Consider the following 16,499-nt stretch of genomic DNA (forward strand, 5'->3'; position numbering starts at 1 on the left):
TCTGATATAGTCACACTCCTAGAAAAAAACTTCCAAAATGGTTATTTGGCTGTTCCCATAGGAGAACCCTTTTTGGGTTCCATGTGAATCCTCTGTGGAAAGGGTTTTATATGGAACCCAAAAGGGTTCTTCAAAGAGTTATCCTATGGGGACAGCTGAAGAACCCCTTTAGGTTTTACATAGTACACTCTTTAGAAAAAAGGGTGCTATTGAGAGGTCCTTAGGAAGAAAGGCACCTAGCAGCAGACAAAAAAAATAAGTTTAGAGGGGCTCTTTACATGGGAAACAGTCCCATCACAGTCTAACCATTGCTGAACCCCGAGTCTCTAATTGTCAGTGACTGGGGCAAGTCATTCATTTTCATTATTAAAGGGGAAATATTAACATAACCAACTCATCTGTTAATGCCATTGTCTGCCCACAGTCTACCCCACTGTTTTTTTCTCTCTCCTTTCGCTATAGGCATGGCAAACTCTTTACATGACTCCTGAGTGATAACAACTATACTGAGCAAAATATAATTGCAACATGCTACATTTTCAAAGATTTTACTGAGTTACAGTTCATATAACGAAATCAGTCAATTCAAATAAATTCATAAGGCCCTAATCTATAGATTTCACATGACTGGGCAGGGGTGCAGCCATGGGTGGGCCTGGGAGGGCATAGGCCCACCCACCTGGGAGCCAGCCCACCCACTGGGGAGCCAGGCCCAGCCAATCAGAATGCATTTTTCACCACGAAACGTCTTTATTACAGACGGAAATATTCCTCAGTTTCTTCAGCTGTCTGAGTGGCTGGTCTCAGACAATCGCACAGGTGAAGAAGCAAGATGTGGAGGTCCTGGGCTAGCGTGGTTACACGTGGTCTGTGGTTGTGAGGCCGGGTTGCATGCACTGCCAAATTCTCTAAAGCGATGTTGGAGCCGGCTTATGGTAGAGAAATTAAGATGTAATTATCTGCCGACAGCTCTGGTGGACATTACTACAGTTAGCATGCCAGTTGCACTCTCCCTCAAAATTGGAGTTATCTGTGGCATAGTGTTGTGTTTCAAAACTGCACATTTTAGAGTGGCCTTTTATTGTACCCAGCACAAGCTGCACCTGTGTAATGATCATGCTGTTTAATCAGCTTCTTGAAATGCTAGACCTGTCAGGTGGATGGATTATCTTGGCAAAGGAGAAATGCTCACTAACAGGGATGTAAACAAATTTGTGAAAAAGATTTGAGAGAAATAAGCTTTTTGTGGGTATGGAACATTTCTGGAATGTTTTATTTCAGCTCATGAAACATGGGACCAACACTTTACATGCTGCGTTTATATTGTTGTTCAGTATAATTCTATCCACATAACTGCTGCGTTTATATTGTTGTTCAGTATAATTCCTTCCACATAACATAAAAGTAAATTAAAACTCAAAAGAGCATAACAAGTGCTCTTGAATTGCCTTTCCTTCAGCAGATCAATGGATGTGAACAGCCAAATCACAAGATTCTGTTGCGCCTTGGCTTTTCCGCTGGCGCTAAGTGGTTCTATTTGGGAAGTGTCCTTCCCTGTGCCATGAAATGGTGCCTGACTGGAGCTTTTTCTTCACTGTGTGTGGAATAATTGCTGCACGTGGAGAGGCAACTCACCCCAGCAGCCGGGTAATTAATATGTGTGTGCAAAAGAGAACGAGAGAGAGGAAGAGAGCGATGTGTATTATCTGACAGGGAAGCTAAGGGTTGTTGGTGATGGTGCCTTTCACTTGCTCCATGCGGGTTCATGGAAACTAGGAAGGAGATCCTCTGAAGTTGCCATCGTGTTGTTGTGTGTGAAAGAAAAACACATTTTCCTTGCTGACAATATTCTCATGTAGTTTATCACTTCTCTAAAAGACTAATTGTTGGCCTATTGCAAAAAGTCTGATTACAATATGAAAACCTTGGTTTCCTGGCTGAGGGGAATAACATGTAATACATTTAACTCAGGCTGAAGATGATCTATAATCACACTGAATAATGTGGCATACTCACTCTCAAGGCACAGGAGAGACCTTACAGATGTTTGGGGCCCCGTACACTAGTTAAAGTCTGTAATAATCCAATTACAAAATCCCACAATGTGTGCATGGATGCCCAGACGGTTGCAGCACAGATATCCTCAACAGATCACCTCTGAGCAGTGCCCAGGAGGTGGTAACACCCATGCTGTGACTCAGAACCCCTGCGGGGACTCTTGGACAGCATTTGAGTAAGCAGGCAAAATAGCCTCCACAATCCAGAGGGAAAAGGCTTCTGATCTGAAAACCTGTCAAACGTTAGGAAAGAGAGAGCCTGTTCTTAGATGGGTGTAGCATGTATCAACCTGTTATGGGATTTGATATCCTGCAGCCTATTCACAACAGTACACCATACGGCCCACCATCAAATAACATGGAACCCTAAAAGTCATGCTGGCAGTATTGGTGGCCATCCTTCAAGTGCATTATAGGTTCACAAGGAGGAAGCCAGCTATGGTCTTTTCTGAGCCAAAGTCTGGTTTAGTAGCAGCCCTTCCCATATTAGGTTAGAGCCAAAATACCACTCAAAAACTATCTTTTGGTATTTGTTTCATTTATTGTACGTTTTCTTCCATATTAAGAGATAAAATAGAAAGATAAAATAAGAATTAAAAAAACGAACAAACAGATGGAAATTGAACACTAAAGCTCGGTTTAATAAAGGAATTAGCCCCAATAGATGGAATGTACAGTATAATCATGAGACAAGTAAACAACCATTCTAAGAGAATCCTTGCAGCAATGATAGCTGATAAATCAGGTTATTGGTAATTCAGGTAAGGTTCCCACACTTTGTACAACTGATCTGTTTTAGAATGTGATGTACATGTCAAATATTCCAACGGAACCCATTGAAAAAGTATCTTATGCCAACCTTTAAAAGATGGGACCTTGTCAGCAGTCCACTGTAAGAGGATGTTTTTCCTCTCTGCGAAGGTAAGGATGTTTTACAACCTCCTCTTACCCATAGAGGTAACATGCCTACTAGGGAGACCTAACAGCAAAGATACCAAGTCCAATTCTAGGTCAAGCCCAAGAATTTGTTCAATTTCTTGAAGGACATTAGAACAGTACCTTTGTAATTTGGAAAAGGACCGTGCATATCTCCAAATGTCCTCCCACATCTTCTCGTCGAATAGTAACAGACAGTTCATTCTCCCACACTGGCTTGACCCCTTGTGTGTCTACAGTAGCAAGGTGCCTTAAAGCATCATAAAATGAACTTACAGACATTTCCTTTGTGAGGAAAAAATGCATTCTTTCAAAGACAGACATATCAGGGTTGCCAACTAAGATGGTGCTCTTCAAAATATGTCTGATTTGTAGAAAGCGGAAATAGTCCTGCTTTGGTAGCTGATATTTCTCAACCATCTGCTCCAATGACATTAGAATCCTGTCAGCTAATACATCATTTAGTCTGCCTATGCCCTTATTAAGCCAAAGGTTAAAACCAACATCCAGCAATCCTGTTACAAAATCGTGGTTGTTAAGAATCGGGGTAAGAGCAGAGGTTAGTTTGGGCCTTCCCTCAAAACGTTGAACTGATCTCCATGCTTTGAGTGTATTAAGTGTAATGGGATTATTGCAGCTATAGATTTAAAGCTTCTGAAAAATAAAAGATCCTGCAAGGGGTATTTTGAAAAAGAAGTCACAATATCTAACCAAATAGAGGAGTCATCATTTGTTATCCAATCAGTAATATGCCTTAAGTGGGCACACCACTTATAAAACCTCATATTGGGCAGATCTAAGACCCCTATAGAACCTGGCAGCTGTCTAGGCTTGCGTTTATTCCATATAAAGGAATTTAACCAGCCATTTTAACATTGTATTACTTTATTGGAAAATAAGACAGGGATCATTTGGATTGGGTTAAGTAGTCTAGGTAAAACATTAATTTTCAGAAGGGATATTCTACCTAACCAAGAAATCTGAAGATAATTCCAGCGCTCCAGGTTAGTCCATTGTTGATACAGTCCCAAAATGTTTTGCTTTACAGCAATTGAGCTTTTAAGATATAGAACTTTCAGGGTGGCAGGGTAGCCTAGTGGTTAGAGGGTTGGACTAGGAACCGGAAGGTTGCAAGTTCAAACCCCCGAGCCTACAAGGTACTAATCTGTTGTTCTGCCCCTGAACAGGCAGTTAACCCACTGTTCCTAGGCTGTCATTGAAAATAAGAATTTGTTCTTAACTGACTTGCCTGGTTAAATAAAGGTAAAATAAATTTAAAAAGTGGTGTAAAGTACTTAAGTAAAAATACATGAATGTACTACCTAAGTAGTTTTTTGGGGTATCTGTACTTTACTATTTATATTTTTGACAACATTCCTAAAGAAAATATGTACTTACTCCCATACATTGTCCCTGACACCCAGAAGTTACATTGCAAATGCTCAGGCAGGACAGCATTATGGTCCAATTCATGCACCTATTAATATAACGCGTTGTCATCCGTACTGCCTCTGATCTGGCAGACTCACTAAACACAAATACTGTGTTTGTAAATTATGTATGAGTGTTGGAGTGTGCCCATGTCTGTCTGTAAATAAAAATGTGTGCAGTCTGGTTTGCTTAATATAAGGAATTTGATGTATAGCATTTACTTTTACTGAAGTATGACAATTGTGTACTTTCCCCATCACTGTACTTAAGTACATTTAAAACCAGATAGTTATAGACTTTTACTCAAGTACTATTTTACTGGGTGACTTTCACTTTTATGTGAGTCTAACCCTAACCCACTTTCTATTAAGGTATCTTTACTTTTACTCAAGTATGACAATTGAGTACTTCTTCCACCACTGACTTTCAAAATACAGAAAGTGTCACAGTATGATGCGCTTTACATGGTATTTTCCTTTTATTAATTAGCCAAGTAGCTAACAGCTTGTGGATATTGGCTATGCTAAACTGAGTTGGGGGAAAAACATCCCCCAAGCAGGAAGCCTTTTCTGCTGTGCAGGCCAATTAAGCATTGGGTATAGGAGATTCAGAGTTCACACAAATTCAAAGTACACAGACATTCTGATTTAATAGCTCATACAGAGCAATGCCTGGCATTGGATCCCGTGTGGCTCAGTTGTCTTCCTGCAGCGATGGTTGTGGGTTCGATTCCCATGGGGACCCGTATGGGGAAAAAATGAAAATGTATGCTCTGGATAAATGTAAAATGTAATGGAGTGAGGAAAGATTGAATTGAGTACATTTCCATGTCACTCAATATTACATCCCATTGGGTGGCGGAACCTCTGATCCCCTGAGTGACAGCCATTCAAAGTTATTCTAGATTGTCTTCAGCTTGACCCTCATGACCGGGTTCATTCCCAAGGGTGTATGCTAGGATGTGTAAATTGAACTATTGAACCAATCGATAGACAGTTTGAAACATGTTTTTGAGAGACCTAGGAGTTGTTTCAATCCTGCGTCTGAATCTTGGCTCTCCTTTCACACCACACAATTGTTGTCAATCAATCAATCACATTTATTTACAAAGCCCTTTTTTACATCAGCAGATGTCACAAAGTGCTTATACAGAAACCCAGCCTAAAACCCCAAACAGCAAGCAATGCAGATGTAGAAGCAGAGTGGCTAGGAAAAACTCCCTAGAAAGGCAGGATCCTAAGAAGGAAACCTAGAGAGGAACCAGGCTCTGAGGGGTGGCCAGTCCTCTTTTGGCTGTGCCGGGTGGAGATTATTGCCATTAAGGTCAGATTGTCTGGCCTACCTGAAAGATATATTTTTATTCCACAGATAGTATGCACATCTCTGAGCCTACCTTGTGTCATGCTATTTGTGTGATACATTTCGCAACACTTTTTCCCCCAGTTTTTTTCTGATCGGTTATGAGGGAACAAACTCACAGTCAATTTTATATCTCCCAATGTTTTTAATGAATGTCTTCAGTATAACTCTGTAGGATCTCACCTCTTCTCAGTAGCCTCAGTACAAGGAGTGATCTTGAGAAATGTCAAGCCTGTAAGTTAATCACCATGTTGGACCTTAATACAAATACCATAAATGTCTATTTGGCATCTTCACTCAGTTGAGGTACACATTTATTTAATGAGTTTTGTAAGCTTTTACAAGAATGTGTATATTTTGGATCTGATTGGGAGGCAGACAGTTCCACCTCATTACCTGTTATCATGTTATAGCCTATTATTTAGAATTTCCATCATTCACAGAAGGGATCATCAACTATATTCAGTCGGGGGTCAGTTTTTTTTCTTGAGCTGATGGCCGAGGGGAAGGAACATAATTATAAATCATTTGTAGACTGCAATTTGACCCCAAGTAGCCCAAACAAATACACTATTTGACTAAAACAATCATTTCAAACCGTGCTTACATTTGTGGGCAGTTACATGTGTCTCTCTATTATGCTTGGGAATACCTGGGAACAGATTTCCAAAATTTAAATCACTTGGAGTTGATTTCATGATGTTTTACAGTCTTTTATGTTTAATAATAAAACCACTTGGAGGCCAAATTTGGCCCGTTTACAGGTTGACTTGATAATATTTGACTTCAGGTACATATTCCATCGACTGTTCCCTGTACCAAATAAACAATAACCTGTTATGTTAATGTTGGTGTCTTTGGCTGAACACAAATATCCTTTATTATTGTATAATTTTGAAGCTATAGCAAATGATTATGACAGAAGACACAGGTAGAGCTAGCTAAATGTGACAGGTGGTTCTACCCTCTTCTTCACAGAGCGTATTTCTTACATCCCTCCGCAACAGCCCGAGGCGGGGAAAGTGTGCCTTGACTTCCTGTGACTATATATGGAGACCACCGGTACAGCATGAGTGAAGAAGAAAACATCTCCGGGAAAAACGAGAGCGTTTGTCTGTGAACAAATAAAATTAATTAACGTTTATTGCGGCCGATGACTATCTCCTATCTTAAAGAGACAAACACGTATTTTCCGTCGATTTTGTTGTGCTAAAACAGGAACTCAGAGACGCAAGCAAAAACATACGCACATCGCAACTGTGAATGAGAAAGCTACAGGTGAGCATTATTTTTCTTTATCAACAGCATTTCAACTTTATTTAGTTGCACGTATACCATCTCTATTCCATGTCTGTTTTAAAGATGAAAAGAGCACTTTGCATTATTGATTGTGTGCTGTTTCAATATGTGAACATTTTGGAGGGGGCATTTCATTGTTTTCATACCTGTTGATTTGAATTGTAACCATTTGCGTGCATAATCAACGAATATTTGAATAAGTTGACAGATACATATTTTATTCCATGGTAAAGCTTATGTGTATTAATGTCGTTTTGTTGACACTTATGTGCTAGTCCCCCTTTAAATTTATTACTCTAAGAAAAAGTTGTTTATCCATCCCCTCAGAATCCTATAATATTAATTTTGGTTTTAAAATGAAATCCTAGTTAATCATGATGCTTTTGGTTGATATGTTGGTTGATTATTGACCAGAAAAAAAGTACGAACGGGTGATTTCATTTCCTCAACAAGATGTTGTCTAATGGTACGCACAAATATATTATTCAGTCATTTAGTTGTAGGCTATAATTAGCCGACTATCTTTCAGAGGATATTGTGTTCTCTAACATGCACTCTGCATGTGATCTTTTAAAGGATTTCATCCTGTTGTTCCATCTTAGTTGTTCATGTCAATAATACGTTTTGAAAAGCTACAACCTGTTCCCTGCATGGGTCAAGGCAACCCAACCTTGCTGAACTGAAACTCTTATTTGGTATGTATAAATCATTTAAGAAACAGACAGGCAGAGATGCACACACCTTTTTTTAAATACTCAAGTATATCTATAAATTATTATTTTCACTTAAAGGCTAGATGTGTGAATTAATAATAACTGCATAGTTACACGCATCCTTTGTAGAGCATACTTTTCCCCAATCATCCAGTCCTGCAAAATTGTCATGAAGCATAGTTTTCTGCATGAGGGATGTATTTGCCAAGGGAACCTTTCTTGTGTATATATCATGCAGTTGTCTTGGAAACTGACTAACCTGATGTAGGGATGGTTGGTGTGTTCATTATAGCAATCACTCCTGGTAACCTCCCTTTTAACTTTTAACAATACTTCTGAAAGTACCGACGCTCTCTCTCCAATAATTGTGCGATATTGGCCCTCATTTGTGAATTTCAATGAAGAGGGTTGATGCATAATCAGCCTGGTCTTTGTGGCAATACGCTCTGCACTCAGACGATTTGCATGTACCAGAGAGGTGAATGACTGTTATGCAGATTGCAGGAATATGATTTCCTTTTTTAACAAAGCTCTTTAGAGGTAAACAAAAACAAGCGGGGGTCCTAAGTGTTCACTTAGAAGGAGCTCGTTAAGTATCTTAAGGAGACAGATAACTCAAACAGGTGTTGTTATATTTCCACTGCACCTAGAAAGTAATCACTTAGAGTTTTAACAATTAATTGCATTTCATCATCATGTACCCAGTGGATGCATTCAGTGAAGAAAATATGATTTCCTCCACTGAATTTTGCCTCTTCTACATGAGTAGCCTCATAGCCTGTAATTAATCCTGCATCATATTACACTAATCAAAATAATTTAACAAAATGTGCCTCTGGACACGTATCGTAAAGTCCCAAAAGACAGAAAATGCTGAATCCGATTTTCTTTTACCATTTTGTTTCACATAATTCTTAGATGTCCCCCTTGAGTTCTCTTGCGAAAATAGGTCTCTCAATCTTATACAAAGAGAACAATTACAGAATAGTCATGTTATGTCTGCACACTGCATTTACAGTGCTGTATTGAGAGTAACATTAGCACACAGTTTGATAGTGCTGTTATTTTTGGGTTATGCCTAATGTATTGTGACATGTGATTGTTTGATTGCTTGGTTCTGTAACGGTCACTTCAGTTTGTGATATGAAAAACACGGTTGATTAGAAATCACTGTCGCGGAGACATCATTCTAAACACAACAGTCACTTGAATGGTTGTTCCCACATCTATGGTTGCATCTATGGCTATAAAAAAATCCATTCTCTTATTGATTGACAGTTTAAATCTGTCTGTGTGGTACAGTTTCTTCCCTCAGAGCTTTGAGAAAGCCTTCTGTTGCAGGTTAGAGACTACTTGATTCTAGAGCCTAGCCCTATGAGTCACACTCTCAGCACTACTGGTGCTATAAAAAACACTGGCTAACCCTGTCTATTCCCCGCACCCCTCTCTCTCTCTCTCTCTCTCTCCTTAAACATCCAAAGAGCAACTTGTGAAAAGGTTGAGTGAGAGGGTAACATCATTTCGATGTGTCCGTATGTCAGTTTGGCCCTTATAGTAGGCCTACGTATGACTATGAGTCTAAGGATCCAGGCCCGTATTATGTTGGTTGAAGGGTTCCCCCAGTCCTTTTTTCTAAAGAGAGACGAACACGCTGTGAATCATTCGTCACGTCACTCAGGATCATGGTTTTTGTAAAGGATCGAGCTCATAAGCATTTACCTTCACCATCATGCAACCTTTCATTTAATAATGAATATCCTGTCATAGTCACCATGGTTGATATTGTGTTGTGTTTGAGGTTGTGTTTGTGTTTGTATTGAGAGTTGAGTTGAGTAGCATAAAGAGGAGACCTTCATTATCTACATAACATAACCAGTCTGTATTGTTTTGCATATCATGTAATGCATTGCATGTACCCAGTGTATTCAGAGAATAGTCCTAAAAGTAAATTCTCATTGAATAGAGAATTGTTGCTCCCTGCAGTATGCCCTTTTTCATGTGGCTCTCTAAGTAGTTTCTGCTCTATTGCCAGGTAGTAGCTTTGTATAGCCTAACTAGCACAGAAAGACTTTACCCATGCTGTAAAACAGCTCCCAGACTCTTTCCCACCAACACTGACGAATATTCACTGCCTATCGATCTCAGATGCAAAGTGTCAGTCTTATGTCAATTCTGAATTGAGCGCCCGCTGATCACCCTAACAGATTGGCTCATTGGCTGTACAGGGGCTGCTGAGAATAAGCTGCTACCGTGGAACCTCTGATTGTCATCCGGTGGTTCTGCCAAAGCCTGGAGGGGATCAGAGCCCTTATCTATCTAGACATGCACACAGATCCCAATGATACTGTAGCTATGTCTCCCCATTCCATGTGAGGAATTTTCTCTCCATGTTCAACAAGATGTGGAGCTCCCAGCCCAACACCTTCTGTCTGTCATGTCACAATGTCCAGGACTCTAGTATGGCTGTTATGTTTGTGTTGGACATAAGTGAGCCCTTGTTAAATCAATAAGTTCCTTTCCCCCCCTGATTATCTGTGATGAGCCATTCACACAGGTTTCAGTCTGGGGGCCTGAGTGACCACTTGTTTGGTCCATGCACAAAGGATTCATTAATCAAATAGATAGTTGTTAGTTGGGTTTGTTCCATAATGATGTTGTTTTTTGTGTGTCTTTTAATGTAATTACATTATGACAAAGCTGAAGGTCAACATGTGGATATCTTTATTATTTAATTATAATTTTCAGTGTATGTCCCAAAACCACAATAATATTGAGCAGTTACAACTGTGGAAAATACAATTGGATTAGAGAAGAAAACACACACACACACACACACACACACACACACACACACACACACACACACACACACAGTAGGCCATATACAGTACAGTCCATGCACATAATCAAGTAGATTTCCCACAGGACCAAAGAAGATCATTTAAACAATCTATATTCTGAGGGACTGGCAGGACCTCCACCAAACATGGCTAAATAGATGACACTTGTGGACTAATTGATAACAACGGCATTCAAATGACATTTTCTAAAAATTCCTGCCCTCTATTTTGAATATGATATCATGGCAGAATCTGTTCACTCAATCCTGAAGAAATGAGACAAAGAAAGCTTGCTGTGAGACTCCAGGGTCCCACTGATGGATACACTTTACAGCAGCAGTCTAGGCTAGCTGATGTCATTTAACCAGTAGGTTAACCAATCTATAAGGATGATAATGACATCAGCGGCAGGATGAGTCCCCAGCGACAGAATGGGAGATTTTTTTTATAGATATGAGTCTAAAATCCATTTTTATCTTCATCACAATTGGCATTGGAAATAACTGTGTCATACTGGCTCCCTGGGAGTCTGATGATGGGGTATTTGCAGTCCTTTAGCCTCATTGAATACGAAGCTGAGGAGATGAGAATCCAGGTGTGATCAGGACCAACTTTTGCCTCATTGGTGCTATGGTGTGATAAGTTAGCCTGGCCAGGGGAAGACTGATATAATAACATCAAGTGATTATTAATGCAGCCTGCCTCGGTAGAATTCTGTCTACCTGGATTTACCAACCCTTTTCTCTCCCTCCACCGTTACCATAGAGACCCCTCCATCCCCTAACAGCAAGGAGCCTTTTGCTGCCGGGGCTCGCTGGCTTCTCACAGGAGAAATACAGTGTTGAGCATCGCCGTCAGTCTCTGTTAAGGTTCGGGCACCTGTGATGTGTGAGAGTGAGAGTGTGAGTGTGAGAGTGAGAGTGAGTGACATTCACTTGGCTGTGAGTGTTTCCTTGGCACGTTGACTCGTTTTTTGTCACTGGGACTTGATGACTGAGACAGAGTGACATCCAGTTGGGAGGCCAGCCACGTCTAATTGAAATGAGCTGCTCACCTGGGAGAAGGCTTCTCCCTGACTGTGATGCTTTGCTAACTATCACCAGTCAGAGCTGCAAGTGTATACCTAACAGACAGGTATTGGGTCTGAGACACAAGCAGGTAGCTGGTGTTTGTAGTTTGCTCTGTTAAAACAGCATCAGGTGTCTAATGACCTTGGGGAAACATGAAACGGTGCACACAGATGACCAATATATGAACAAATCTCTCTCACAAAAGCCTCTCCTGAGAAATGAAAGTGTGAAATGAAAACAGTACTTCTTATCATGTGGGTTTAACTATGGTGTCACTGTATAGGAAATAGTGGCATGAGATTCAAACCCACTTCATTCATAGGCAGTAACTCTTTTGACCCATATCCAAGGGGCACTGCAATCCAGAACCTTCCTCAATGGAGGCGTTATAGACATATGAATACCTACATCTATGATACTGTTCACATTCTAACTAAAGGTGCGAGGCAAGCGCACTATCTGTCTCGAACAGTTACATTGAGTTAATTCCTATTACAAATATATTGTCTAGCTAGCTGTGTTATTTAATGTGTCACTTTCACTGTTTGAGAAAAAGCAGAACACAGAGCTGCCAGTCTGTCTCTCTTCCTCTTCCCTCAGAGATGTGACAAAAGAAAAACATTTGCTGTCAGCTGATGAAAAGAATGTATATCTGTCCCCTGTAAAAACTTTGCCATCAATCAAACCCTCTCTCTTGTATACATGTAATTTCTTGTCTTTTAGTGCCTTTTAGTTTTTTCTCTACCTCTGCATTGTACTGTTGCTGCGTCTACTGGTGTCAGCCACCATACAAGCTGGTCAGAGGCTGGAGAGTGACTCATACTCACTGAGGTGGAACCTAACATTGGACTTGTTCTTTAGAAGTCTCACATCGTATCACAGTTTAACTAGAACCCTTAAGAACAAAGTCAGCGATGAATTAGGCGTCTGTGATGATGATACTTCTATCTTAGCAACACTTCTCTCTGCTACAGTAGATGGGGGTCGGTGGAGGAGGATTTGAGAGAGCATTGCTTTAATGAGAGTTATTGCAGGTAGGTTTGTCACAACAGTGGTCAACCAGCAAGTCTATGATGAAATCAACCAGCATACGATATCAGTCAGCCTTGGACAGAAATAGCACGTACCTTCTGCCATGGGTTGAGTATAATTGAGTTAAGAGGGTGTGATTACTGTGATTAACCCTGTGTTTATGTAGCCAAAGGGAAGCTCCTCAAGTGGATATATCACATCTGTGTTAGATACTGTATATCCAACTATAGTTCAAATAAACACTGGGATAAACAATTACAAGGATTTTCAGACATTTACTAAACATTGTTGTACAACCTGACACTTGTTTTAGGCTCATGTTCATGTGAATTATTCTCCTTGTGACCCCAGGTAGTGAATGAGCATGACGACGTTGCTGGACCTGAAGAGCAGTGTTCTGAGGCAGGTTCAGAGGAGCCAGTCTCTGAGGGGGAGGAGGGAGCCAGCAACCTCAGCAGCCAGCAGCATCCCTGTCACACACTTCCCTGACCAGTTACCTCACGGGTGAGTCTCACACACTGCCCTGACCAACTACCTCACGGGTGAGTCTCACACACTGCCCTGACCAACTACCTCACGGGTGAGTCTCACACACTGCCCTGACCAACTACCTCACGGGTGAGTCTCACACACTGCCCTGACCAACTACCTCACGGGTGAGTCTCACACACTGCCCTGACCAACTACCTCACGGGTGAGTCTCACACACTGCCCTGACCAACTACCTCACAGGTGAGTCTCACACACTGCCCTGACCAGCTACCTCACAGGTGAGTCTCACACACTACCCTGACCAGCTACCTCACGGGTGAGGCTCACACACTGCCCTGACCAGCTACCTCATGGGTGAGGCTCACACACTGCCCTGACCAGCTACCTCACGGGTGAGGCTCACACACTGCCCTGACCAGCTACCTCATGGGTGAGGCTCACACACTGCCCTGACCAGCTACCTCATGGGTGAGGCTCACACACTGCCCTGACCAGCTACCTCACGGGTGAGGCTCACACACTGCCCTGACCAGCTACCTCATGGGTGAGGCTCACACACTGCCCTGACCAGCTACCTCATGGGTGAGGCTCAGTGGCACACAGAAGTAACAGCAGTTATGTAAACATGGATATGTTTACTCACATGGATATGTTTCACTCACTCACTCACTCACTCACTCACTCACTCACTCACTCACTCAGGTAATAATAATAATCTAGCACTTTTTATTTCAAAATGGAATCTCAAAGCGCTTCCAAAGAAACTAATTATAAAAAATGGAAAGCGAAAGCTGTCTCCAGTCAGCCTTATAGGCAGTTTGAAAAGGCAGTCAGTCTCTGGTATGGCTTGAGTGGAGAGAGTGGCATTGATGGTTAGCCAGGGAGAAAGTCAGTCTGACAGATACAGCTACAAACACAGGAACATTCATACTGGATGAAGGAAAGGTTCCTCTGTCTCTGAGAAGAAGGCCTAGTCTGGTGCTGGGGACTATAAATATTCTGGACAAACCCAATATGTTTAATGTGTCCCTCTCCTCTACTCCAGAGATGGGACCTGTTTCTAAAATGCCTCGATCAGTCTGGTCTTCCCCAAGGAGACATCAAACATCCCAAAATACCAACAGCTACATGCACAGTCAGACACACAGTGAACGGGGAACATTGCTTTTGGGGGGAATAACACTTAGAAATACTTCAATGGTCTATCATTTATCTTTAATATGTAACTCTAGAACTTTTCATAACTTTTATCGAAAAAGAACGACCCAAATTAATCCAATACGTGTGAACAGAATTTTCTTATGTTATTTATTAACACATTTATTTTATTGATTAACCCCAAACTGGGATGGTTGTGATGAGCTGTCATCCTAAGGATATTGGCAGATGAATTGGCCACAGCAGAATTGACAGGCGCAGGTGAATAAATAAATTGTTTTCCCAGTCATCTTTTGGAGCGAGGCTTCTGTTTTGATTCCTCTTCAGCTGAATGTCAAAGTCAAAAGTAATGGGCATGTGAACCTTGAGGTTTCTATAGCAACCCAACAACGTCTGTTTGTTACAGCCTGCTCCTAAAATATGAACAGCTAGATGGTTAATGATGGCGCCTATTTTATTTGTGAGGGAGAAAAACACCTGTGATGCTCTTTGCAGATTTTTTTATAATTATTACTTTGATCTGTTGAATTATCATACACTGGCCCTTTAAAAGACTTGACGAGCTACAGCGTCACAACACTATTGATACACAGGGGAGATTGGGGTTGGTTGTCTCAGGAGTGGGTTGTCTCAGGAGTGGGTTGTCTCAGGGGTGGGTTTGTCTCAAGTGTGGGTTGTCTCAGGGGTGGGTTGTCTCATGGGTGGGTTGTCTCAGGGGTGGGTTGTCTCAGGGGTGGGTTATATCAGGGGTGGTTTGTCTCAAGGGTGGGTTGTCTCAGAGGTTGGTTGTTTCAGGCGTTGGTTGTATCACGGGTTGGTTGTCTCAGGAGTTGATTGTCTCAGGGGTGGGTTGTCTCAGGGGTGGGTTTGTCTCAGGGGTGGGTTTGTCTCAGGGGTGGGTTTGTCTCAGGGGTGGGTTTGTCTCAGGGGTGGGTTTGTCTCAGGGGTGGTTTGTCTTAGGGGTGGGTTGTGTCAGAGGTGGATTGTCTCAGGGGTGGGTTGTCTCAGGTGCGGGTTATCTCAGAGGTTGGTTGTCTCAGGGGTGGGTTGTCTCAGGTGTGGGTTATCTCAGCGGTTGGTTTGTCTCAGGGGTGGGTTGTCTCAGGGGTGGGTTTGTCTCAGGGGTGGTTTGTCTGAGGGGTGGGTTGTGTCAGAGGTGGATTGTCTCAGGGGTGGGTTGTCTCAGGTGCGGGTTATCTCAGAGGTTGGTTGTCTCAGGGGTGGGTTGTCTCAGGTGCGGGTTATCTCAGCGGTTGGTTTGTCTCAGGGGTGGGTTGTCTCAGGGGTGGGTTGTCTCAGGGGTGGGTTGTCTCAGAGGTTGGTTGTCAGGGGGGGTTGTCTCAGAGGTTGGTTGTTTCAGGCGTTGGTTTTATCACGAGTTAGTTGCCTCAGGAGTTGATTGTATCATGAGTTGGTTGTCACAGTGTTAATTACTCCCAATCTAATATTTTTAAGGGTGTGATGTGTGAATCCACCTGGTCAATTTGTGTCAGCATAACGAAACATTGAAGTGAGAGGAATTCATGTGTTTTTCATAAGTAAAATCAAAACGTATGTATATTGGTGCTTCCATTGTAAATGTTTCTAGGTCAAGCCATGTGGTATCTAGCATCTTAACTCGGTTTTTACATGTAAGAGTCTATCTGGGAAGAACACCTTTTTATATACTGGCGCTGTTGAGTGGAATAAACTACCACAGCAACTCAAAGCCATGTCGACCATAACGTAATTTAAAAAGAATGTCAAAAGCTGGCTAATGATCGACCAATAGAAAACATGATGTCTGTATGCAATGCTATAGGCTATGACAATGTCGTCCTGTCTTTTGTTTTGTTATGTGTTATATGCCTAGTAGCCTAGGCCTACTATGTCTGTTTTTGTGTCATCTTTGAAGATAGGTAGATAGACAGTGCATTTACTATCTATCTATCTACCTACCTACAGTTGAAGTCGGAAGTTTACATACACTTAGGTTGGAGTCATTGAAACTCGTTTTTCAACCACTCCACAAATTTCATGTTAACAAACTATAGTTTTGGCAAGTCAGTTAGGATATCTAGTTTGTGCATGACACAAGTCATTTTTCCAACAACTGTTTACAGACAGATTATT

General features: G+C 41.6%; 1 protein-coding gene across 2 annotated transcripts in view; it reads left to right on the forward strand.

Annotated features, from left to right (window-relative positions):
- The first annotated feature begins 6,794 nt into the window (after positions 1-6,794).
- The window catches only part of baiap3 (BAI1 associated protein 3), a 38,655-nt gene continuing 28,950 nt past the window's right edge, over positions 6,795-16,499 (forward strand). The window contains exons 1-2 of one of the 2 annotated variants that reach the window (XR_006084162.1): positions 6,795-7,061; positions 13,089-13,241. Coding sequence is in view for 1 of the 2 variants with exons in the window: in XM_024390267.2 (XP_024246035.2) it covers positions 13,096-13,241 (146 nt within the window). In the remaining variant the exon portion in view is untranslated. The remainder of the gene's footprint in view (positions 7,062-13,088; positions 13,242-16,499) is intronic. The other variant, XM_024390267.2, reaches the window with a different exon arrangement.

The sequence above is a fragment of the Oncorhynchus tshawytscha genome, linkage group LG09, assembly GCF_018296145.1.
Source record: "Oncorhynchus tshawytscha isolate Ot180627B linkage group LG09, Otsh_v2.0, whole genome shotgun sequence".
NCBI classification, from domain to species: Eukaryota; Metazoa; Chordata; class Actinopteri; order Salmoniformes; family Salmonidae; genus Oncorhynchus; species Oncorhynchus tshawytscha.